The following is a 27479-nucleotide window of genomic DNA, read 5'->3' as shown; positions in this document are numbered from 1 at the left end:
TTGAGCTGATGCAGGGATTGCTTCTTGAGTTTCACTCTCAGTTGCAGCACTTCCCGCTCATGTCAGAGCGTTGGAGTCACCTTCTCGACCACTATACGGCTCGTGATCGTACTTGGCGCATCAATCTCGACTTTGAGCTTCAAGAGTTCTCTCTTAAGGAAGGGGATGATTTGACAGTCAAGCTGGCTAACTATAGACGATTACTTGCTGAGTTCGCCACTACTGGCTCTCCAAAGTCAGATGACGATCAGGTTACATTCTTCTTGAATAAGTTGCCCGACAAGTACTTCAATTTCATTCAACACATCATCTCCCAACCTCGATTGCCAACCTTCTACGAGTTTGAGTGCGATTTCTTGCGTTACGCAAGGCTGCATAATCAAGTCCACAAGAAATCCTCATCACAGCCTTATTCAGAGCAGAGGGGGTTGGTTGCCTCTTCTTCCGAGGGGAAAACCACCGATGGCAAGATTTCGCTAGATGCGAAGGCAAGCCAATCAAAGGGTGACTCCTCTTTCTCAGATGGAACCAAAGAATCAAGACCTCTCTGGTAGCAACTCCCTAAGAAAAATTGGTTTTGCATACAGTACCAGAGAGCAGGCCATGTGGACGAGGAGTGTCGCTCCAAGGCCCAAGGTCTTCCACCTAAAAAGCCTCAGCAGACTGCTGCGACTCCACAGTGCAATGGGGCTATACCTTCCGCTCCTATTTCATCTACTCCTTCAGCACCCGTTGTTTTTGCTGGACATGTGGCTCGAGTACATCCTCAGCAGCCCATCTCTTTCACTACCCCTGAGGGACTGGTTGATTGGTCGGCATGTAGCATACTTTGCATCTCATTGTGCAGAGCACCACTTGTGCGGATCCTAAGTTGTTTCCACCGGCGGTTGTTATTACCACACCACCATTCTTCTTCATCACATGGATACCTCATCCGCCTTTGTAGGACTTTGTAGGACTTGGTAGGCCACTGGGCGACCGATGTGCACCCTTTGTCCGATGCCCTGTCCTCTCTGGGGTGACTACTTGGATTCCCTTGGTAAGATAACCATTGCCTCTATAGTCTTGGTAGGCCACTGGGCAGCCGATGTGCACCCTTTGTCCAATGCCTTGGCTGCATTGGGATGGGACGCCTTGGGGTACATCAACATCACAATGGCTGGCCTAACCTTTCGGCTCAGTTTTGGGCCTGAGAGGGAATGTGGAGCTAAAATATACATTACTTGCTGATTGGCCTCTTAAACAGCCCCAAAACACACTAAAAATGCTCTTTTAGAATAAAACCCTACAACGGGGAGCGGTTCGAGAGAGTTCAATGGAAACCCTAAAACGGGAAGCGGTTTAAGAAAGTTTAGTGGAAACCCTAATTTTTGGGGTGCCCTTCCACATCTATAAATAGACAAGCTGCCCCCATTCCGCCATTATCCTTGTTTGCAGGTTACACTAGCCCACACACCCTTTGCTGCTGTTAGCACCCAGTTTCCAGCCTACAGCCCACCTCCAGCTGCTGTCCAGCCATCATTGACTGCAGCCACATCATCTTCAGCCTGTCCACTGCTGTAGGCGACAGCTCTAAGCTACTGGCGACTGCTCCAAACTGTCCCAGACTACTGTTCAACCTGCTGTCCACCATCTCCAAGTTCAGCCAGCAGTCTGTGTTTTCAGCATTGCAGGCCCTGACACTCTCAGACACTATTTCAGCCTGCTGTTTACAGCAGACTGTGCACAGTTTCCAGCCCCCGATTGGTGGTACACTGCTGCGTCTACCAATTTCCAACCTCCAGACTGCTGCGTTTGGGTGACCAGCCTGATGCCATTCAATATTCAGCACTCCTACATTCCAACTGGTAGTCACAGACTTGGGATCCGTCTTCGGTGGACGTCACACTCCGACATTGCTCTGCCCTTGAGCACACTGTACACTCTTACATTCATTTACAGCATTCATTCACTTCAGAGTTGTGTTCTCTCTCTCCCTTCTTCTGTTTGTGTTTGAGTTTTGAGTTTTGCGTTTAGGGCTTGAGTTTTGTCCTCTGTGTCTGTGTCTGTCTCTTTGTGTTTCTGTTGTGGTCGTACACTCTATGTGTCCTCATTGCAAACCCTAGCAGTCTTCTTAACAGCTTCAAATAAGGCTCAGAAGTGGATATGTAAACACCCATAGCACTGGAACTTTGTATCATTGGGAACCCTCTTCCCCGGTTGGAACGACATGTACCTGCTATTAATCAAGCTTCAGAGGAAGGAGAGGCTCAACATTGGTGGGAAAACATTCGAGGACATGAGCACCAAGATGTGAATGTTAAGTGTCTAGGGCCAAAGCAGGACCTTGCTAGAAGTAAGAGCACCAAGCCTTTTTGGTCCATGTCTCCGCAAGTACAACAACATCCCCAAAAATTTATTGGCCACTTTAATTGTCACTATCCCCCATCCCCAACTAAATTTCCATAATATTTTCAATAGCTTCCTACAAGTACTAATGAGGGCAAGGAAATCTTTCAGGCATAAAATCATTGGTGGAAACTTCAGTTAGCACTTCCTCTACAAAACCGTTACTTTCTACTGCAATATTAGTAGAAAAAGTTTCACCTTTTATTTGGTCTACATTGTGAAAATGGAAAGGGTTGCGGTCCATGACTTTGTTTCAGATTATGATGGGATTCAGAGCATCCATTTGCAATCCATGACTTTGTTTCAGATTAAGACTGGAGTAAAAGCATCAATAAAGGTTCATCACGAAACTCAGATATCAGTAGCTGCATACCTTTTCCCAAAAATAGTCATACAGCCGTTTGATGGCCGGTGTCTCTCCTCCAATGAACCTCATAACTCCAAGAGGGCTCTGCCAGCATATCGTATGACAAGACAATTCAAAACTCTTTGGAAATACAGGTAAAACGACGCATACACATGAAAGAGCAGAACCTTGAAGCCAAAAGATCATCAAATTAATCTCAGAAAGTGGGCTGATAACAAATTAGTTGCTCTGGAATACCTGTTCACGTGCCTGTAGGCCAAGTTCACCAAGAGTTGGGATGTTGCCCCATCCAACATTACCATCTTCAAACATCTTAGGTGGAGGACCAAAGTTAGAAGGCATCTTAAAGCATGAGCGGACAGTACAACGCAATTCAACAGCCTGTCAATTTGGGCAACCTGTAAGACTCTACTGCACGAGCAAGCTGATGTACTCCCCCTATCCAAATGATAATCCAAGTTTACCTTTCTGAATTGTGTGTACACATCTGGAAGCTGTGGTGCAGTAAATGGTAAATCATCTAGATGGTACATGGTGCTACCCCAAATCAACTCCAATCTTGGGTGTTGGACCTTTGCACCTTTGGATACTCCATCTGTTGGCTTGCTGGACGGAAGGCTAATTTTTCTGAGATTTTTCTGCACAAGCTTCTCGACCAAAAGTTCCTCACTACAAGTTTCTTTCTGAGCAAAAACCTGTTGCAGCAAATATGTCAACAGTAAATCCTGACAGAATATATATATACATATGTATGTATGTATGTACAAATAGCTTATAAACACTTTCTGTACTACTCCAGCAATCGTATACATATATGCATGCATGCATGTATGTACATTGCATATATAGAGAGATACTTTAAGCTAATATGCTAAATTTCAGTGCCATCACCTTGACAGAAAATCCACAAAGATTGAGCATTCAAGTAAACGAATCTCTATAGTTCCACAGTCTATTCACACAAGGAATGCCTTACTGTATGTGCTCCAGTTAATTCAGCAAGTTGTGGTATCGTCTTCTCAGGCTTTCCAAGTTCTATATATAAATCCAGCCCTTTTTTCTGCAAATTTCTCCTCAAATCTGCTAGCCCCTCCAAGAGAAATTGAGCGCGTAACTCTAATAAAGGAAATGGAATATCAGTTTGTTGACAATTTAAACTCTTCGTAAACTCTCTCTCTCTCTCTCTCTCTCTCTCTCTCTCTCACACACACACACACATAAAGGTCATTAGATCTCTCTCTCTCTCTCTCTCTCTCTCTCTCTCTCTCTCTCATAAAGGTCATTAGATTAGAGGATGATCGAAAAACCACATTCACCATTCAAAAACAAAACCAATAAAAGCCATGTCAATGAGCAGAAAATTGGAACTTGTTGAAGCCCTTGAATACCAGGGGTTTGTTAACTGCAAGGAGAAAAGGACCCACAATTTTTTGGAAAGAAAATGATGTTTAAAAGATTCATTAGATGTTTTGTTAAGAGCTGTGTGCTCCCTCCCATGCAAATTGTATCAATAAAAGGGCACCATAAGGTTACAACTTGTACTAGCCAATTTTTTGATTAACACTAAAGTTTGGGTGTATAGAATATGAGGCATGCCCAGTCAAAAGGCCACAAAAAGGGGCTGGATGCCTAAAAGGAATGGGAAAACCCTAACCCTGGAATTCATGTATAAAAAGGATGAAAACTAATGGGACAAGCTATTCATGTATCTCCTGCTGTCTCTTTTTTTTTGTAATCTCTCTCTCTCTCTCTCTCTCTCTCACACACAACCGGCGCTTGCCCTATTTGCAAGGGGGGTTGATAGGTAGGAGGAACAAGGAACAAGGACTCCATGGTACCCTACATACCACCCTATTGTCTATAGTTTAACCACACCTAGAACCCTGCACTCAGCTCTCTTCACACAAAGACCTCATCTTAGTGCACACCTTGTGCATTGACCCCATTACAGTGCAGTACATCTAGTGCACTGCATTCCCGCACACCCACATGCACTGAGCACTGACTCAGTGCATTAGTGCACCCTAGCACACAAACACAGCACTCCGTTGTACTATACCCAATCGTACAAATTAGTACACTGCACCATGCACTAGTGCACACATTGGCACATGGTGCACAGTGCACAGTACACATACACTTGCACACATGTGCACTAGTGCACCTGATCACAAGTAATCCTCAATGCACTTGCCTACCTCCACCTAGAACACTCATGGTGCAATACACCTGCACTAGCTCACTAGAACATCAGGTTACTTGCATACCAACTTATTGCACTAGCCCTTTGCTCAGTGCACATTGCACACTACACAATGCACAGTGCACACATGTACAGTGCATTAGCATCCAAATTTGCATCAATTTAACTGGTTAACCCACCTTGCACAGCTTGTAGCTTGCACCTAGGACTAAGCACCTCACTAATAGAGTAACCTCACATAGTGCACAGTGCACACACACAAATGCACTAGTGCACACCACTCTTATACACAGAAAAGGGACAACAGGGAACGGCCGTCCTGAGGCCCCGGGAACGCAGGCTGTCCCGAACGGATGGGCCGAATGGGGATGCCAAAATGGGACAGGGATGTCCCCTGTCCCATCCCCAACAGGCGTCCCCCCATTGCGGCCATCCCCTACCCCGTCCCCTTGTCACGTCCCCTGTTAGAGGACGTTTTTAACATGGGTTTTTTTTTTGGATGGAGTGGGTGTCTTTTAGGGGGTGGTTTTTTGTGCGTTTTTTTGTATGTTCTTTGGTCGTATACATTCGCCCACACACACAGTAACACGGGACCGGTCTTGGGGATAGGGATGGGAATAGGGATGGGGACAGGAATAATGAATTGCCATCCCTTGTTACCATGAGAGGAGGCTCTAACATGGGGATGGGGACTAAGACGGGAAGCTACAAAATGGGCATCCTCTGTTACTATGCCCACGCATCCATCCACCACATCACATGCATACATTTTCAAATGCTATTTATGTATGCCGTTCCCTCCCGCGTCCCACCCCCCATCCCCGTTCCTTGCTTTTAGCCGTCCCCCGTCCCTGACCCCATCCCCGTCTCTGTTCCCGTTCCCCATTCCATGTTACTATGGGACACACACTTATGCACCTACTAGTTGCCCCTTTTTTCCCTCTTGTTTGGCTGACATCTGCCCTATTCCCAAGGGGAGGTCAAGGGAAGAAGAAATGGACATATTGTAGTACACCGATGTATGGCCCAACAACACATACGCAATTTTCTACATTTAGTACTTGCATTTAGTATAGAACACATGCATAGTTTACCTACACCCACTGTTGCACCACCCCTAGTCATCCTACTAGTGCACTACACCGTGCACTAGTGCACCCATCAATGCACAAGTGCATAGTGCACACATCTAGAGCACAAAGGCACTAGAGTATCCGCTTTCGCTTCACCTCCTAAATACCTACCTAGCTACATTCAAGGCATTCATCTTGCCTACAAGGCACTCACACTTGCATCCATCCACCGCACCTAGCACATGCATCATGCACCATCCCCTACACAATAAGCCATCTAGCATAGTACACCTAACCCCATTCACCTAGTGCATATGTGCACAATGCAATTTGCACATGCATGCAACACACTAGCATCAGCCCATATAGTAGCCTCATTAATTAATCCACCTTGCACATAGTTTGATACACACTACCCTTAGGACAGCCTATACCTTTGCCACCCTAATGTACTACACAATATGCTAATACACAGACTAGTGCATAGTGCACAGTGCATGACACATAGTGCATGGTGCACGGCATACATGTGCACACGAGCACACGCACAACACGCATCTGACACACCTAGTGCATACCCAAGCTCCATCACACATCCACACTCATTACACCTTTGTGCACTAACTCTTCACCTCAGTGCACAGTGCACTTGGCACACAATGCATCACACATAGTTATACACTCTTAGCACACTCCATTGTAGACCATCCTAGGGTATTCATCAACTGTAATTGTTAGTTTGCCTATGTTAGTTATGTCAATCTGTCATTTCCTGGTTGTGAGCTCCTATCCAAATCTAACAGAGACATAGGCGCTTTGGCAGTTTAGGTGCATTTGCTTTATTTATCGGCTTCCTGTGTGCATTCCTAGGTCAATTACTACCTCCACACTTTGCTTGCACTTGCTAGACATTGTCATTGTCATATGGGATTTTTTTGAGGTCACCCCTATTTTTCTGGCATTTTATTCTTTAGTGACTAGCATTTATTGCTGGTCAGCCAGCATTTATGGCCTCCTAGTGCAGGTCGGCTAGATTTGGGTATTTATGGCTATTTATAGCCAGCCCCCCACTTGGCAAACGCACACTCTTCAATCTTTAATCTTCCCTTTGCCGGTGTACACTTCAACTCTCCGTGCTTGGTGCTATCATAGTCATCAACCTGATTTGGTGCCCTCACTAACGCTTTAGGCTGCATGCGGGGACTGATCAATACATCATCATTGTATCAACACTCTTCAATCGGTGCAGTATTCTTCCTTCATCGTTTGCTTTCTCTCTTTCTCTCCCTCAACTACTCTTTGTGTTTGTGTTTCTCTTCCATTGCATACTCTCACATGGTATCATTACCTACCTGAGGATAGAGCTTGGAGATTTCTTGTAGAAGAGCAGGTTTTCATCGCGGAGGAGCAGCCTAGATCTTCAAACATCAGATTTTGAGCCTGCATTTACTACGATTACAGCTTGACAGGTGGTCCATTGCCAATCCAACCTTCTTGACAACCAGGCGACAACCTCTAGGACCTAGGTGATAGCATTCAATCATTAGGCGGCATCTATTTCTGCATTTTGTAGAAAACACAAATTTGCATTTTGCAAGTGACCTCTTTTTGGTGTAGGTAACAGCATCTTGCTACAGGCAGCGACAGCTTCCTAGGCATAGGAGATAGCTTTTTGTTGTAGGCAACAGCTGTCTGTGTAGGCGACTTCTTCTTGGTAGCAAGCGACAGTTGTTTCTTTATGTAACGAGCGGGGGATACGGGAACATGCCATGGGAACATACCAATCACACTGACGGTATATAAGGTGTAAGAGGGTATTCTGAGGCATTACGGAATTATCAAGAATTTCTCTTTTCACCTTCACAAGCTTTCATGGCTTCTTCTTCTTCTTTCTCCCTTTCCTCTCTTTCTCTCTCTTCTCCCTGTCTTTCTCTCTCCTCTTCTTCTCCTGCAGTCCTTCTCTCTTCTCTTTCTTAGTTAGGCTAGCTAGGTCTCTTTCATTACAAGTGGTATCAGAGCTTTGTCTTTGATCCTTCTCTTTCCCATAGACTTAGGGTTCTTACAGTTTCTCACAGAAAATCTCAGTTACATATTTCTCACAAGTACACAGGGAGTACTCAGGTAAGCTGTCAACCCTCTTGAAGACTATAGCAGCCTTTCTTGGAGCTTTCCCAAGAACCGTGGACTCATTTGGAGGCGGGAAGATAAATTTGGCAAGTCGTCACTAATTTCCATGTAAGTTTCTTGAGGATTTTGGGCAAAAAAAGTGTAGCAGAATTGAGAAGCCCAAAAGCACAGTTACTTTTTCAAGATTCCTTCTCTCTCCTTCTTCCTTCAAGCTGCCATGGAACCTTCAGCTCAAGAAGTGCAGAGATCTTGCTCCCCCCTCTTCCTCAGCTTGAATGGCTTGTCCCAGAGCCTTCCCCACCTCATGCTTAGCATCTAGAGCACCCATGAGCCTTGTTTCCCCTGCCTAAAGCCTCCTGAGGCCAGCCCGAAATTTACGGCGCATTTTGCACTGAGTGGTCTGCTCTCTTCCTTCTGCTCCAGCTCAATTCCAACACTCCCTGCTTCATCCTCCAGCTCTTGGCATACTTCTGGGCAAGGCTTGAGCACGGTTGTTGAGATTTCCCACCAGTTCTTGACATATCTCAAACCCTACTGTGGGTAGCAGCTATGGCAGCCATGAAACCTTCAACCAAGCTCGTGGCACACTGAACCCCCTTCAATTTCTTACCCTCAGGAGCCTTGGAAGCAGCCACAAGCTTCAACAAGTGAAGATATACGACATTGAAGGCCCCCATACAACCACAAGCTGCAAGAAGAAGAGCAACCACAAATTTCTTGGAGAGGGCAGCAATTAACTCTTCCCCGAGCTTGAATAAGGTATGTCAATCGGTTCTTGCTCTCTCTTTTACATCCAATTGTTGAGCTCAGCCACTTGATGAGAGAGATGAAAGAATTGCATGCCTTCTTGGAGCTTGAGAGTGCCAATTGGATTCCCATCCCCATTTCACACCCTTAAAATGCATGCATGGCTGAATGCTCTTTAAATTTCTTTCCCCATTGATCAAGATTTTACTCTAATCCTTAACCGTACTCTTATCTTGATTCCGACCGATAAGAAAGAAATTTGTAAGAAGGGTAAGTCATGCAATCAGTGAGTCACTAATTTGCAGAGGTAACCCCTTTTCCCATCCCATTGTCCTTATTGATCATGCATATCATGAAAGGCCCAATCCTCAATTTGTAAATGCATATCATGCTGGTTGCTTAATAATAAATGTCTGCCATGTATATTCCGGAAGAGGAAAAGCCCGATGCCGAGCAAGGTGGCAAGACAAAAGAGAGGTGACCCTCCCTTGCCATCAAAGACCTTGAAGGGGTGCACAACCCAGCCCGGGGGGACCTTTGCCCACCTCCCAATGATCCGAAGCCCAAAATTTCTTGCAGATGCAGGTATACTTGAATGAATAGCCCGAGCCACGATCATTTACACTCCACAACCTTGTAGATGTATTGGTAATGACATGTATCACTTGGGAATGTATGGTGGATGCATGCAGGATGGGCAGGGTATGCATTCAAGAAATGATCTCAGCAAGAGAACTATTGATGCAAATGATGTATGGCTCTATGTGGCATTGAGAACCACCATTGAGGCCCAGGATGTCTTGAAATAAGCACCTCAGCATTGGGATAATGTATGCTCATTGAAGGAGTTCTTGTAGGGTGTTGCAGACAGCCAGTCCCACACAGTCAACCCGCAAAAGTCAATTACAGCAAAGCCTTCTTGTGTGACTGAGTGCGGGCCCCATAGCTTGATTCGAAGAGGGCATCCCCCCCTTCGATCTGAATCAAAAATCTCCCCATTCCGCCCTACGGTTTGGGAGATACGCCCAATTTTGTGCTCAGAGGTACTGTGGGGCAGGCAGCAGTCCTACACAGTCAGCCCACAAAAGTCAATTACAGCAAAGCCCTGATCATTTACTCTCAGATATATTTTTACATGGCCTCATAGAGGGGATCGAGAGCTTTAATTTGAATCAAAAAGTTTGGCGATCGGAGCTTCCTAGCTCAAGATATTGCCATTTCTGTAACAGGGGGTCTAGTGGACTGCACTTAGGATGGCAGGCCACAAGGGTAAAGCAAAGGCCCAAGAGGACTTCCAGCGTGAAAGAAGGGACTCCCGTGCCTCAATGAATGATCCTAGCTCAGCCCAAGAGGATCATGAAGACGTGTTTGAAGAGGGCGCCTCCGAGATGGACCGCTTGTCTATGCTTAGCCATACTCTATGCTAACATGAGACCCGTCATGCCGACCGACATCGAGAGTTGGAACAACGCCATAGGGAGATGGAAACCCGCCAAGATCATCGTCATTCTGAGATGATGGCCAAGATGGACTTACTCATCGAGCGCATGGGCGCCCTCATCCCCGCCATCGCACCCTCCTCGGATCGGCCCAAGGAGCATGTCCCTCCCCGTGAGGCCAACCACCTTCCTCCCTTAGAGACCGGGCATAGCCCACAAGGTTTTGGTGGCACCCATGGCGTTCCCCATAGCACTTATGAGACGGACGAGCCCTCCACTCGACATGATGAACCCATCCTTCCCTCCCCCATTACGAACCCTTCGAGCCCATCCTTGGGACAGCAACTCCCCCGTAATGGAAGCTATATGTACACTCATGGGAATGGCCAGCAAGGGCCTAATGCAAATTTTGGGCAGCATGGAATGCAAGGTGTACATGGGTAGCATACATGTAGCAATGGGCAGCATGCACATGGCAGTTTTGGGCAGCAAGGCCCCAATGCTCAGCCCGGTTCGCATTTAATGCATGGGCAGCATGGTCATTTTGGACAGCAAGGTCCTAATGTGCAATTTGGTCCTCATGTAATGCATGGGCAAAATGGCCCACATGGAAATTTTGGACAGCCAGGGTGTGGACAGCAAGGCATGTATGGGCAGCACAACATACATGGGCAACATGTAGCACATGGCATACATGGACAACAAGGCCCAAATGAGTTGCGTGACAAGATTGTGTTTGCTAAGTTTAATGGGCAGTCCTCATCCCGGGTTGAATTAGAGGAATGGACCTCTAAATTGGAAGCCTATTTTCTCATTTATCTCCGTACCGACGAGGCAAAGGTTATTTTTGCCTCCATTCACCTGGAGGGTTTTGTCCACACATGGTGGAGATTTATTCAAAGAGAAAACCAGCAGTTTCATGATTGGGAAGATTTCAAGATGCATATGGTCCAAGTTTTTGTCTCCCCGGTAGAGAAAGAACGTTTGGCTAGGCAATGGTATCAGTTTGATCAGCGAAATCTCACCGTGAGGGAGTATACCAACCAGTTTATGAACCTATCCATGTATATTGAGGCTGTCAGTGATGAGGCCAAATTGCATAAATACATTTATGGGCTAGATGCGCATCTTTCAGCTGATGTAATGGCTCAAAAGCCAACCACTTTGTTTGCAGCCATAGAATTGGCTGAACGGTATGGTCGGAAATACCGTCGCAATGAGGGCATGCAACCAATTGCAGAACAGCAAAGATACCCTACTAGGCAACCCCCATATGCTGGTAATTATTGCAGCAACAATGCAGGGAATGGCAGCCCCAAAATCCCCACCTACCCCACTTTTAATGCTGAAAGGAAATATGGCAGTTTTGGACAGTACCCCCTTCCAAAAGTGACCCAAAGTATGCTGAAAATAAGACACGGAATGGCTTCAGTTCTAACGGTCAAAAATTCATTCCTCCCAAGGTTGTCAAGGATCGCAAGGCTAAGGGCTTGTGCTTTAAATGTGGGGATAAGTACACGGCTGATCATGCATCCAAATGCTCCTTTAAGAACGTCATTGTCAAGTTTAATAGCATATATGTTTTAGAAGATAGTGACAAGTTGGAAGAGGACTCACATGATACCTCTCCCATGATGACACTTGCTGAAAATACTAAATACGAAGAGGATCTTGACACCGATCAATTTTATGACTCACCGGATAGGTTCCCTTTTGACCCCGGTGGCTGCCCCATAGATGGCATGCTTGGGAATGGCCCTTTGCACCCCACACTTACCACTATATCAGCTTGCTCGATCTCCATGGATGCATGGACTGCTCTAGGAGCCCGAACACCCTATGGGTACATGGTAACATTGATGGCAAGAATGTATACATTCTTACAGATAGTGGCAGCACACACGGTTTTGTGAATAAATTGACTCTTGCCCGTTTGACATGTATTCCTACTAAATTACAGCAACCTCTTAAGGTTCAAGTGGCCAATGGAAGTGAGGAAATAAGCTCCCATGTATGCACACAAGTGTCTCTTACGTTGGCCGAAAATTATGCAGCAAAGATGGACTTAATTACCCTTGATATGGGCCCCGTGGATGTTGTTTTAGGTTGTGATTGGCTGCAGCAGTTGGGGAAAATCTCTATGGACTTCTCTCAGTTGTATATGGAGTTTGTAATGCATGGGCAGCTTGTACATTTGGAAGGCATCAAAGAAATTGCAGACTTTCAGCTTATAATAGCAAGACAACTCAAAAAGGAATTCAAGAAACGCTCACAGATCTTTGTCTTGCATTTGCATAAGGATATTGATGACCAGCACACCTTAGGGAAGCAAAATGCAGCACTAAAAGCACTTTTGGCTGAATATGAGAACCTATTTCAACCCCCTACCACTCTCCCACCTCAGAGATCGATGGATCACCCAATTGACTTGGAGCCCCATGCCAAGCCCATCAATAAACCCCCATATCGGCTCTCTAAATGTGAGCGAGAGAAAGTAGCTAAGCAAGTCAAGGAGCTCACTGAAATGGGATTCATAGAGCCTAGCTCTTTCCCTTATACCTCCCCGGTTCTATTGGTTAAGAAAAAGGATGGATCCTTCCGATTGTGCATTAACTACCGTGATCTCAATAAGATCACCGTCAAAAATAGATACCCCATCCCTCGAATCGATGACTTGCTTGATGAGCTCAAGGGAGCAAGCTACTTCACCAAGATTGATTTGCGATCAGGCTACCACCAAATCAGAATGAGAGTGGGTGATGAAGTTAAGACAACATTCCGGATTGACCGTGGCTTGTACCATTTCCTTGTCATGTAGTTTGGGCTCACTAATGCCCCCGCCATATTTCAGAGCCTAATGAATAAAATATTGCAGCCATGGCTTTTCCAATTTGTGTTGGTATTCTTTGATGATATACTCATTTACAGAAAGTCACTACATGAGCATTTGAAGCATGTCAGACAAATTTTTTATATACTAAGAGAGCACCGGTTATTTGCCAAGGAAAATAAGTGTGTCTTCATGCAAACAGAGATTGAGTACTTGGGACACATTATTAGTGAGAAAGGCATCCAAGCTAACCCTAAGAACGTGCAGAGTGTTCGAGATTGGCCCACATCCACCAACACTGTCTCCTTGCGTGGTTTTCTTGGCCTCTCCTCTTTTTATCGGAGATTTATTCGCCATTATGCTACAATTGCAGCACCATTAACTGACAGGCTGAAAAAAGAGGCCTTCTTATGGGATACTTTGACTGATCATAGTTTTAAGTAGCTGAAAGAATTGCTCACTTCAGCCCCCATCCTTGTATGCCCCCCCCCCCGACTTTTCAAAGGATTTTACCATTCAGTGTGATGCTACTGGACGGGATATTGATGCAGTCTTGCTGCAAGAACACGGTGTAATAGCATTTGAGAGCCGGAAATTGGATGATAAAGAGAGAGAGTTGCATGTCTATGATCAGGAGATGGCAGCAGTCATTCATGCTATCAAAAAGTGGCACCACTACTTGTATGGCAGTAAATTTAAAGTGAAAAGTGACTACCATGTGCTCAAATACTTCTTGATTCAGCCCAACCTCACTCCCAAAAAACGTAGATGGGTAGCGACCCTACAGAACTATGACTTAGAGATCACCCACACCCATGGCAAGGACAATATAGTGGCTAATGCACTCTCTCGCATGTAGGCATGCAAGGTCTCATCTATCACTGAACTCCACCATGATTGGATTGAAGAGCTCCAAGAGACCTACTTGCTTGATGTTGAATTCAGCCCTCTTTTTCAGAAATTACAGCAAGGTGTTATGGATGACAACTCTCAATATCAGCTCCACAATGGCCTCATTTAGATCCATGGCCGTATCGTAATTCCCCATGCCTCTCCTTTTACACAAAGGATACTTGAAGAGAAGCATTCTTCACCGATTGCTGGCCACTTAGGGGTGTTCAAAACATATGGCCGCATTTCAAAAAGCTTTCATTGGAAAGGCCTATAGCGAGATGTTAAAGACTTCGTGTCTAGATGTGTGCCTTGTCAACAAAATAAGGATAGCACTCTTAAACCGGGTGGATTATTGCAGCCCTTGCCCATTCCCGAAGGCAAATGGATCCACATTACCATGGATTTCATCGCCGGTTTACCTACAACCAAGAAGGTTTGGATTAGCATCTATGTGGTAGTTGACCGGCCCACTAAAGTAGCCCATTTCATCCCTACAAAATCTCAGTTTACAGCATCTCAAGTTGCCACTTAGTTTATGGAGCATGTATTTAAGTTATATGCCTTGCCCTGCGTCATAGTACATGATCAGAACACCAAATTTATGAGTCAATTTTGGTAGACAGTTTTCAGCTCCATGGGGACCAAATTGGCTCCATCTATAGCCTATCATCCCCAAACGGATGGGCAAACCGAGCGAGTCAACAAGTGGCTTGAGATTTATTTGCGATATTTTTGTAATGATGTGCGGAATTCTTGGGATGTATGGCTGCATTTGGCTGAATTTTCTTACAATAGCTCCACTCATTCGAGCATTGGAATCTCCCCCTTCGAAGCATTGTATGGTTATCGGGTGCCCCTCCCCACCGTGATCTTCAATGAAAAGCTCAACCCCCTTGGAAAAGAAGAGTTGGACAGCATGCAAGCCTTACTTCAACAATGCAAGGCAAATCTCAAAAGGGCTCAAGAGCACATGAAGCTCCATGCTGATGCAAAAAGGAGAACCCTTGACTTTCAAGGGGGTGAATTGGTACTCCACAAGGTCCCCAAGTCCCGTTATGCTACACTCAAGGACGGTTCTTGCAACAAGTTGGCACACCGCTACTATGGGCCTTACACAATCATTAAGAAGATTGGGGAATTGGCCTACCGTCTCCAACTCCCTCCCACTACTAAGATCCATAAAGTCTTCCATGTGAGCCAATTGAAACATTTCATTGGCACTCCCAAAGATTATGAAGAGGAGCTACCCCCCCATAGATGAGGAGGGCCTTATTCAGTATATTCCCAAAGCGGTCATTGGGCAGCGTGAAAAGCAACTCCGTACCCGTTCTATTCATGAATACTTGATCAAATGGCAAGGCCTACCAATAGAGGAAGCTTCTTGGCGCCCAGCCTCTATCTTGGATGAGTTTCCACACCTCAAGGAGGCCGTATTGGCTGGAACTTAACCACACTTGACCCCTCTTTTGGGCTGCAGTCTGCGTCTGGACAGCTAACTGTTTTGTACCAGTTTTGATCCTGACACATTTTCAGCCCCACTTCCCGTACATGGCTGAAAGTACACCTCAAGGGCTCCGCGATGACACCTCACTTGCCCCAATCGAGGTTTCCTAGAGGAAGTTATGGCTGTTTTTCACCAACCATACTGTCTTGGACAGCACACTAGTTACTTCTGGACAGCCATCTGTTCTGCAACAGTTTTGGTCCTGACATATTTTCAGTCCCCCCTTCACCCACATGGGCTGAAAGTACATCTCGTATGCTCCGTAACGACACCTCACTTGTCCCGTTCGGAGTTTTTTACACAAAGTTATGGCTGATTTCCTACAGCAGACCCCTACGGGACAGCATACTGTCCACCCCATCCAGGATCTTGTCTATCATGAAATGGTGGATTATAATGCGGGCAAGACCCTCCCATATGGTCTCCCATACCTCACGCCCTTCGCGCCCCATTTCTCTTCTGTCCCGCTGCCCTTGCTTATTGCCATTGCATCATGCGCAGCGTTGTACTCGGGAGCTCCCAATTTTTCTTTTCCGGTCCATCTCTTGTTTTTTAGGACAAAAACTCTATGAGACGGGATGGTTTGTAATGAGCGGGGGACACGGGAACATGCCATGGAGACATGCCATGGGAACATACCAGTCACACTGACAGTATATAAGGTGTAAGAGGGTATTCTGAGGCATCACGGAATTATCAAGAATCTCTCTTTTCACATTCACAAGCTTTCATGGCTTCTTCTTCTTCTTTCTCCCTTTCCTCTCTTTCTCTCTCTTCTCCCTGTCTTTCTCTCTCCTCTTCTTCTCCTGCAATCCTCTCTCTTCTCTTCCTTAGTTAGGCTAGCTAGGTCTCTTTCATTACATTTTAGTAAACGCAAATTTCTAGGTGATTGCAAGATCGAAGATATCTTACCAAATCATGAGCTTTGATGACTAAGAGAACGAGCTTCTTTCTAGACATTCTTCTGAGTAGAGACCTGATTATCGCGATTATAGTCGGCGAGAGGAGTCCCTTGTTCGCACTTGTCCCCCTTCTATTCATCTTTCATAGAAGGCTCTATTCTCAATGAAGATACCGTCCTTGATACCCTCGATACAAGTGCCTATCTTACCTTCATTACCCAAAGAAGACAAACTCCATGGTTCAAACTATTTGTTGTGGTCGTGTAAGATGGACTACATACTTGACACCTTCGATCTTTGGGCTCTTGTTTCAAATTCCATCCCCTATCCTACAGAGGATCCAACAAATAGAACTTCTATGGACCGCGCAACCTTGTGGAATTGGCTCTACTCACAAGCCCAATCCTTTCATGAGTTTGCAAGATTCTGTCCTTGTGCATGTTCGCAAGTTGAAGATTGCGGCGGAAGTGTGGAAGAAGCTTACATCTTTGTATCAACACAAGGCGTTTGCCCACAAGATTTCCCTTGAGAAGAAGTTGTGGATGCTCAATCTTAATGATTCCTCCTCTATGAGGGAGCACATCACAACGATAAAGGACATAAGAGGTGAGCTTGCCTCTCTTGGTCAAATGATATCCTTTGAAGACATGGCTATGATTCTTTTGACTCAAATGCCATCTCTTGAATTCAATGTCTCCCACACCAGCCTTATCACACTGAGGATCCATGAGACAATCTTATGGAAGGAGCTTTTGCCACTAGTCTTGAAGTGTGACGAGCCACTTAGAGAGGTTGGGGCTAGTGGTTCTGGCTCCACCAAGGAATTCATTGCAAGTATAGATGGAGAGAAGGAAAAAAAGGCTCGGGCCAAGAACAAGAAGCAAGAGGACAAGAAGAATGAGAAGAAGGAGAAGCAGCCCAAGCGCCCACACTGTGGGAAGGGCACTCATCCCAAGGAGAAGTGTTGGCAAAAGCATCCCCATTTGAAGCCAAAGAAAAAGGATTCGAAGGATATGAATCCTCCCCCGACGATGATAGAGTTTGCCTTTGTGCATGTATTTGTTGAGGAGGATACATCTCTTGCTTCCTCCGCTCAAGAAAAGCCTTGGCTTATTGACAATGGGGCCTCTTCTCACATGACTTATAGTCAGGATTGGCTTCAAGATCTAAGTACCAAAGGAGGCATAGTCACCATTGGTGACAACTCTACCATTCCCTTTTGAGAAGTGAGAACTATTCCTTTATTGCCAGACATGCAGTCTTCTTCGGCCAAAGTTCTCTACGTACTGGATTTAGATTTTCACCTATTCTCTATTCATGGTCTTACACGGCTTGGTACCCATGTGGTATCTACACATGATGTGGTGATAGTAAAGGATACTTCTATAGTGAAGGATACTTCCACAGGTGCCATTCTTTACACAGGATCCCACGAGGATGGGCTTTATACACTCACAACCTTAGCCACGAGATTTTCCCACAAGCTTGGGTTGCTTTGGCATGCTTGTTATGGTCATCTCAATTTTGACGCTATATGATGGGCTTCTCATAAGAAGATGGTGGAGGGACTTCTTGATTTTCCTCCTATTCACACTTTGTGCCCTAGTTGTTTGAGGGGCAACCAACATCGGTAGCCACATCCACAAGTTACCACTAGGAGGGCTTCTACCCCACTTGAGTTGGTTCACACCGACCTTTACAGCCCTATGGGCACCTCCCTTGGGAAGGCCAAGTATTTGATGCTAATAATCAACGACTTTAATCATTATGTGTGGCCTTATTTTTTGGAGTACAAGAGCGAGGTGTACTCCCATTTCTACGGGTGGAAGATGTTTGTGGAAACCCAAACTACTTCCAAAGTTCGTGGCATACAAGCAATTCATGGTGGAGAGTTTACTTCTAAACTCTTTTCTCACTTTTGCAAGGATCGCAGCATTCGGGTGGAGTATACCCATCCGAGCATGCCTTTGGAGAATGCTGTGGTGGAGCGTGCAAATTGGACCATGGTAGAGATGGCCCGATTGATGTTGGAGTATCGGGGTTTTCCTTATTCCCTTTGGGGTGAGGTGGTGGCTATTGTGATTCACATCCGCAACCATTCCCCGACTTCTACATTACAGATAATGACTCCCTACGAGGCTTTCTTTGATCCAAAGCCCTCCGTGTCTCACTTCCGCATCTTTGGATGTCATGTGTTTGTCCATGTGGAAAAGAAGAAGAGGAAAACAAAGCTTGAATCGAAGTCTTGGAAGTCCATCTTCATGGGCTATAGCACTACCACGAAGGGCTATCGACTCTACGATCCTATGACACGGAAGCTTGAGGTGAGCAAGGATGTGATCTTCAATGAGGCTTTGGCCTTTAAGGATCCTATTGATGGTTCTATTCCAAGTGATTCTTCCTCATCGACTAACCCTCCCCCACCCTCAATTCCTCTCCTTTCTTCCACATTGCCTCTTAGCAACCCTTTCTCGTCTTCGGTTTCTCCCTCTCCTCTTCCTCCACTCTCTACTCCAGCTTCCCTACTAACTTTGATGAATGTGACTACTACTTCATTGCATACTTCCATCCCTTAAGCCTCCCCTCCGAAGTCTTCTAGGGTTGATCAACTATCAAAGGGAAAGCCTTCTTCAAATGATGGGGATTTACCTTCCCTTTGGTGAGACACAGTCCCTACCCCAAATAGGTGCATTACAAGTACAGGAGGCTACTCAATCTCCCTCGCAGTAGGATGAGCCTATTCCAGTCCCTCGTTGGTATTGACAGTTCATGTGAGATTCCGGTGTTTGTCACATTCTTGTCTCTCCTACAAGTCCATTCAGATCAGCTCCACTTATAAGCCTAGCAAAATAGTTCACTTTGTGTAAACTATGCTCTTATGTCACAGATTCTTCATGCTAGTGAGCTTACTACAGTTGAGGAGGCTCTTGCATAGGATATTTGGCATCACGCCATGCAAGAGAAGCTTGATTCTATTGAGCATAATCAGACTTAGAAATTGGTTCCGTGTCCCCCGAAGCGCAAGGTAATAGATGTGAAGTGGGTCTGTAAGACCAAGTACCTTGCAAATGTTCCTTGAACAAGCACAAAGCTAGGCTTGTCGCCAAGGGTTTTACTCAAAGGGCACGTTTGGACTATTTTGCTCTTTTGCACCTATAGCTAGGATGTCTACTATTTGGCTTATTTTGGCTCTTGGAGCCAACCACCATTGGCCTATTTATCAAATGGACATCGAGTTTGCCTTCTTGAATGGTATCCTTGAGAACGAGATTTATGTTTCCCAATCTCTCGATTTCTTGTGTAGTGGAAGAATAAACCATGTCTATAGATTGCGGAAGGCCCTCTATGGCCTGAAGCAAGCTCCTCGTACTTGGTACCAAAAGACTGATCAATTCTTCCTACAAAGTGGCTTCCATTAATGAACTTATGACCCCAACCAATAATTCAAGGTTGAGAGTGACAGGTGTGTTTTGCTCATCTTATATGTCAATTAAACTTAGTATTACAAGAAGCTCTACTTCGAAGGTTGATCGTGCTCAAGAGATTTTGTGATAGGATTTTTACATGAGAAATCTTGGGATCCTACATTTCTTCCTTGGCTTGGAGACCTATCACATGGCACGGGGCATTTTTATTTCACAACACATGTACATTTTTTAGCTTCTCTTGAAGTTTGGTATGGCAAATTTTTGGCCTATTTCTTGCCCCATGGACCTAGAGTCCAAGCTTTTTGCAGCTTGAGCTCCCCTCACTGATGCCACCTATTATCGGTGTCTTGTTGGCTCACTCATCTAGCTTATTCACACTCACTAGGATATTTCCTTTGTTATGGCATTGTTGTCTTCTTTCATGAAGACTCCCACTCACGAACATTGGGGAGCAGCCTTGCACATTCTTCGTTATTTACAAGGGACTCAATCCTACAAGATCATGTATGGAGAGGGGGTTACTCTCTCTGACTGGAGTGATTCTGACTGGGTAGGTGATGTGGATTCTACATAGTCCACTACAAGTTATGCCTTTTCCCTTGGATCAGGAGTTATCTCGTGGAGCAACGGGAAGCAACCTGTTGTGGTCCTTTCTTCTACAGAGGCAGAGTATTGTGCCTTGTGTTCTACAGCTACAGAGGCAATTTGGCTTTGCCACATGTCAACGGAGATTGGTTTTCCTTAATCTGGACCTATGGAGCTGCGTGTGGACAACCAGAGTACTCTATCACTAGCAAAGAACCCTGTGTTTCATGCTCATGTGAAGCACATCAAGGTTCAATACCACTATGTTCGAGAGCGGATCGTGGATTCCAAGTTATCAATGGCCTATTGTCCCACGAAGGACAATACAGCAAACCTCTTTACAAAGCCTTTACCCAAGGCTTCTATGCTTCATCACATCAGGTTGTTGGATCTTCAGACACCCAAGATTTGAGAGGGAGTGTTAGCCCACTTATGTTAGTTATGTCAATCTGCCATCTCCTACTTGTGAGCTTCTCTTGAAGTCTAATAGAGACATAGGAGCTCTAGCAATTTAGGTGCATTTTCTTTATTTGTCGGCTACTTATCAACATTCCTAGAAATTACTACTTTTCACTGTCTGCCTACACTTGCTAGACATTGTCATTGTCATCTAGGATTTTTCTAAGGTCACCCCTATTTTTCTAGTATTTTATTCTTCAATGACCACCATTTATTGCTGGTTGGCCAGAATTCACGGCCTCTCCTAGTGCAAGTCAACTAGATTTGGGTATTAATGGCTATTTATAGCCAGTTCCCCCACTTGGCAAACACGCACTCTTCAATCTTCAATCTTCAGTCTTCCCTTTGCAGGTGCACACTCCAACACTCCGACTCTTCGTGCTTGTTGGTGCTGCCATTGCCATCAGCCTGATCCAATGCCCTCACTGATACTTTGGGCTGCATGCAGGGACCAATCCATCATCATTGTATCAGCATTCTTTAGTCAATGCAATGTTATTCAGTCAATGTAGTATTCTTCCTTCATCTTCTGCTTCCTCTCTCTCTTTGCTTCTCTATGTGTTTATGTTTCTCTTCCATTGCGCGCTCTCATAGTAAGTGCACATAGTTCATCATGTATAGTCACCTTAATTCACCCTAGTGCAGTGCACTCGTGCATGTGCACTAGTACATAGTGCATACATGCATACATGCACCAACCTTTCACACCCTCCTTACAAACCATCCTACACAATCCTTAAGCACACTTGTCGACCACGAGGGTTCTAAGCCACTGCACGTCACATCCTAGTGTACATACACTAGACCGTTAGTAGTCCAGTACATGCGTGTGATTTAGAACACTTTCCCGCACATTGCAACAGCCCCCACACCTTATCCATTGCCATTAGGTTAATGCATAGAGACCCATCCACACACGCACACACGTCATAATTGGCACGCAATCCACAAAAAAAATGTCACACACGCACACACGTCATAATTGGCACGCAATCCACAAAAAAAATGTACATCACCACACCATGTGTGTACACACATTCAACCAAGGAAATTGAACAAACCAACATGATTCGTATGTAGAACAGAATCTTGACCTCCAATCTTCGCAACGATCATGACACTTTTCAAAGGGAGTATGAATGGACACCTCATCTGAGTCATCAATGCCTTGGAACCAGTGAAATAATCCATGTCTCTAGATCTGTAAGCGCACTAAATCTGCAGCATTTTTCAATCGAAGAGCCCGAACGGTGAGATTAATCAGCCACGCCTGCAAAGGATCAATTGTAGATGTCTTGTCTTTGTCAAAAGCACCTTTAGAATGCAGAAGATCTACGTTTTCTGCAGAAAGCAACAGGCTGAAAATAGCTGCATACACTGTGAATACACCTGACACTGATTGGGGGAAGAAATGCACACAAACTGAATGGGAAAACAAAGTCAGAGCTCCAATGTCTCTATCGAACTCTAGAGCTCACAAGCAAGAGATGACAGACTGACAAAATATGGCAGGTTAATAGCCATGCCATCCCAAGTTAATCGATCTCTTTCCATGTAGCTAACAAGAACCAATTTCTGCATATTGACATGCAATCCTATTCTAACTCAAACAAAGCCATAGCAATCATAGCTCTTGTTATATTATTTTTCGTAACATAGGACTAATTGCTCTTTTTTAAAGGTATATTTCTTCGCTCTAAGGTCATGCAACTGCTTCATCCGACGTTTGGCTATCTCCTAGTGTAATAAGCTCTGCAACTTCAGCTCATCCAGGTGGGCTATGGTCGTAAAACGTTCAAAAAGGGAATCCTCATCTCCCAAAGAATGGTTAATTGCAAACCGTATGGTTGGCAACTCAATCTCGAGGGGTAACACACTCTTCCCCATAAACTAATTTAAATGGAGTATGGCCAAATCCAAGGCAAGCTTATCTGCTAAACTCAACACACGATGAGTGACCAAAGCAAATAATAAAGGGTTGAGAAGGTATTATCACCTCAAACAACAAGAAAGAGCAATCTCTTCAACACCCCTCCATTCAACATGGGCTGACAAAAATTGGCCTCTACTGCTTTAACTCTGTCAATGCAGGTGGTTTAGACAACATATGAAACAAGGCCAACTTCCAATCAAAAGGCATCACACCAGACCTCCATGCCTCCTGAAATGTGAGAGTGAGGGGAGCCTTGAGATGCTCCACATAGCTACAGTTAGTTCATTTTGCCAAGCCATCCCAAGCTGGACTCTTTATATGAGGTAAATGCAACAAAACATACTCCGATTCATTCTTATGAAGTGTCTGCATCCAAAGTCGTTATGTGTGACTTGATCATGACCCAAATCGCAAGCCTACCTCCACAATAATAGTGCATGTACATACTGATAATTGTTTGTGGCTGCATAACCATGACACTTGGAGAATCTAGCTCTCTCTTGTATATTTTTTAAGCAATCTTGCAAGAAAATGTTCTCTCAATGAATCTATGAGAGCCAACAACTTACGTTTGTCATGATATTATCATTCTTGCATAAAGATCACTTGACATGTCAACCACTGCAAACAAACTTTCAATTCTGAACAAGATGATTCCGCCTGTACCAATCCTTGAGGTCTTGGCAACAAACCCTACAAATGCTCCATGTAAGCCCTTTAAATGCACATGATGGATGAATTGAAAAACCACCTGCATGCAGTAGCAAAGTTGACCTTGCTTCAAGAGACTTTGATTGAAGTATAACGGTATAGGCACCAACAAAGCCTTAAAAGCCTCAACCAGCTGATGCTATATTTCTAGCACTGTTGAATATCCATTGGAAAGAACATGTTACCTTTCCACCACATGTTAACAACTTCTAAGAAGAAAGCGTCATTTTGACATATTTAAATCCTATCTAAACGAGCCAAAGTGGCAATATGGTAAGTATACCCAAACTCTAAGGGGTGCAACCAAGACCACATGTTGCATTATAATGCTTCCAATACATCCCATGCTTCCGATCCACAAGATCCATCACATAATGGGGCATCATAGCATGAGCTAAAAGTTCACATTTATTAAAACCTCCTAACAAGAAAACCAGACAAGCCAAAGAAAGACATTCGAGATCAGCCCATAATTGATAATGCTCCCTTGCAGCATTTGGAGCATAAGCACCCACCAACCATAGCAATTCATTTTCAAACATGATTTCCACAATGAGAAATCCACCACGTGCCTCTTATCGAATCAAAGAATGCTGCAATGATGATTGGATGGCAAGCATACCTCTCGCGACATATTTGTACATGTACCTAGCTACTGCCTATCATGATTGTAGATCTAGGGTAGTCTAGCATAATTTTATCAGTATCAACATTTTAAGTCTAGCTTCAACAGCTTTTCCTTTCTTTTTTCCAGGTCATAAATGTAGGGTCATAAATGTAGGCCATTTAGGCCTCTTTAGAGACATCAATGTGACCCCTCTCTCTCTCTCTCTCTCTCTCTCTCTCTCTCTCTCTCAGAGCTATCCCTTGCGATTGTAATGAAATCCAATGTTTGTAATCAAGCTTCCATGAGTCATGAGAGCTTAGAATTCAGTCTCTTTTCATATTTCCTTGTTACATTTATGTGCCCACATGGCACTGATACCCAAAAGTGGAATGTCATGAATTATTTGATTTGTACTATAGGTCAAATTTGGCCTCTAAAGGACATCAATAGATCTTTCTTTCTGTCTGTGTGCATGCATGTGTGTGGCTGGGGGGAGCGGGGGGGGGGGGGGGGGGGGGGGAGAGGGGAGTGGGGGGGTTATGCATGCATGCATCCATAGATTACTTTACAAGGAGCACTATTCCTATGGTCAATAATCCAAAGATATCAAATTCTTACCTCCTGTCTTTGGGAACCCAAAGTGATATGTTGTCCCAAACTGCCTAGGATCAATACAATACACAGGGAGGATTGCCTCAGAGGACCCATATGCTCTGTAGAGAGCCTCATTGTCTAGTAATCGTAAGTCATTTCGGAACCACACAATCACCATGCCAGTGCCTTTCCGGGTGATCTGGTTGGAGGCATACATTTTCAAGATGTCTTCTGCAGCCATCATACCTTCTGTACTTCTATCTGCCCAGGGACCTTTCGTGAAATTTGAACTACACTGTGTGAAAGCCAGTTGATCTGCCCAATACCAGCAGTGCAGCGTTGAGAGGCATACAGAAAACTGACAAGTAGGGAAGACAATGTGTGTGAGCTCGACTATTATATCAAATTGGCAGGATCACTACTGATATGGATAAACCTACATTGTAAGGGATGGTGAAACTGTCCGCAAGGTCTCAGGAAAAGCCTTTTGGCAGGTCCAAGCGAGGCAGGAATGCACTGAAACGGGAGGGATGCGGAAAGGCCAACCATTTTACTGCCAGCAGCACTGGATCATTATCATCATCATCATCATCATCTCCTGTATAGTGTCTGCTTACTTTGATGCTCACCTGTGAAACAAATAAAGGAGTTTTTGGTAATGGACTGTCATCATTATCTACTCTATAATGTCTGCTTTCTTTGTTTGATGCTCACCTGTGAAACAGATAAACAAGACTTTGGTTAAGGACTCTCGAGACGCCTTTGTGAGCTCAAGCCTCTGCTGCACAGACGACTACCAGCAAAATTTCAGACTTTCCCGCTAACACGGGCAACTAGTGAGTAGTACTATTTGCATTTCTCCATAGCTATTTTCTTGTCAAGCACTCTCTGTCTAGCTGCTTCTTGTTGCCCTTCTTTGTCTGGGAAATGGATAGCAGGAACAACGAGTTCTCAGGATGAATGTTGGAAAGCCATTGAGATCACGATCTCTTTAGTGTGTGTGTGTGTGTGTGTGGGCGTGTGTGCGCGCGTGCGTGCGTGTGTGCGTCTGAGAGAGCGAGAGAGAGAGAAGGGGGTTGGTGATGGTTACGTGGCCTTATTTGAGCCATGAAGTCTTTTTCAATTAACTACCAAAGTAGGCTAAGAGCCAAGCCACACACAAGTTCAAATGACTGAAACGAGTTGGCTAAGTGAAAGTCAAGTGTGTGTGGCTATGGCACTTAACTTGGACCCCACCCCCCAAAAAAAGGAACTTGCTGTAGTTCACGAAGTATCTCTAAATTTGGTGATATTTCATGTACTCAAGGAAGTTAGTATGATAGGGTGTTGTTGATTTGATAGAATCATCTTTCTCATAGAGAGAGATGAGCTTCTCTCTCCTCCTTTTTTGTGTCCGATTCATTCTCTCACATCTATGGCTAGAAAGTCCACCAATTCCTTCACATGTAAGGATACGCAACTAGAAAGTATCTGATCTATCATTGAATTTCGTTTACTTGCGTGAGGAGGGGCTCTAAACTTAAGGCAAAAGAAACATGCCACACCATGTTCACTTCACTAGTAAGTCTCACGCAAAGTCCAATGTGAGCAAGGTGTGATCTAAAGAACCTAGCTTACTAAAATCTTCTTTTAGCCATGAAGTCCTTTTCAATGACTTACACATCTTAGTGTCATGCCACACACAAGTAATAACTATATTCTTCTAATGTCTTGTCAATAGAGTAGTCCCCTTTTATTGTAAATGGGAGAGTTTTAAAGAGGTGCCACATGTAGCTTACTTGACTCATAACAAGTATGCATGTGGCATGGCCCTTAAATTAAACCAAAGAAGCCAAGAGAGTGCTTCTTGACTTCTTTTTGCCTAGTTGGATGTATCGGACCTTCGTACCCCTTGCAAATGAGGGCGAGTTGATATAAAGCAACATGCATAGGCTTGTGTGCAAACAACACTTCAAACCCTTTTTTTAAAAAAAACTAGCTAACAATCATATCAACCTTGGCACCCATCAACATTCAATCATATGGTCGAATCTTTTACATGATTTTGAAAGGGAGAGAATTTGCCTCAACAATTGTGATTATTAGGGAAAATTCATGTTTTGCTATCCTCCCAAGACTTTTCAAAGAGCTCGGACATGAGATGATTATGGCCTCAAGTTGCTCTTATGCTTGAAGTGATATATCCTTAGACAATGTTTACAAATCAACAACTAAATTTTTAGTGCATTTCATATGAGAACATTGCTTAGGGTTTGATATCTTACGTTGAGTATGGAAGCTCAAGTTGTCCAATCAAACCATTAGCTCAATGGAGGCCTAAACTATATCTTTGTGGTGTACAAGCACAATTTGCATAGAGATACAATGTAGTTGTAGGGGCTTTGGCTATGTAAAGCATATGAAGTGTTTTGTCACACACTGAGAGAACAATGGCAGGACCGGGATATCTATAATTGTGTCAAACTAGAGAATATTGTATAGCATGCTTAGTAGGAAAGCAATTTTATATGCTTTAATTTGAGCTACTAAGCACTAAGATTATTTCATTATAGAGTGTGCTTTATTCAAATTATCAAAGGTGTGTATGTGAGATTGCTATGAATGCAAAAGCTTTCCACTTGGTTAAAGAACTCCAATGTTGCCCTTCACACCAACAGTACCAAGACTCTTTGTGCTTGCAAGAAGATC

At 44.4% G+C, this 27479-nt stretch overlaps 1 protein-coding gene across 2 annotated transcripts in view; it reads right to left on the bottom strand.

Annotated features, from left to right (window-relative positions):
• Nucleotides 1–25851, bottom strand: part of CRY3 (cryptochrome 3) — a 38034-nt gene extending 12183 nt beyond the window's left edge. The window contains exons 1-7 of one of the 2 annotated variants that reach the window (XM_087698475.1): nt 25506–25851; nt 25232–25420; nt 24816–25106; nt 3732–3871; nt 3220–3450; nt 2993–3136; nt 2762–2839 (exon numbers count right to left, since the gene is read on the bottom strand). In XM_087698475.1, the coding sequence (XP_087554601.1) occupies nt 2762–2839; nt 2993–3136; nt 3220–3450; nt 3732–3871; nt 24816–25106; nt 25232–25340 (993 nt within the window). In that variant the 5' untranslated portion in view covers nt 25341–25420; nt 25506–25851. Of the gene's footprint in view, nt 1–2761; nt 2840–2992; nt 3137–3219; nt 3451–3731; nt 3872–24815; nt 25150–25231; nt 25421–25505 lie in introns of those variants that run through there. The other variant, XM_087698477.1, reaches the window with a different exon arrangement.
• Nucleotides 25852–27479: the final 1628 nt, after the last annotated feature.

The sequence above is a fragment of the Lygodium microphyllum genome, chromosome 18 (genome assembly GCF_053477565.2).
Source record: "Lygodium microphyllum isolate KBCC chromosome 18, Lygodium_microphyllum_v1.1.10, whole genome shotgun sequence".
NCBI lineage: Eukaryota > Viridiplantae > Streptophyta > Polypodiopsida > Schizaeales > Lygodiaceae > Lygodium > Lygodium microphyllum.
The sequence above is the reverse complement of the archived record's forward strand: the minus strand, read 5'-3'. Positions and strand labels throughout refer to the sequence as shown.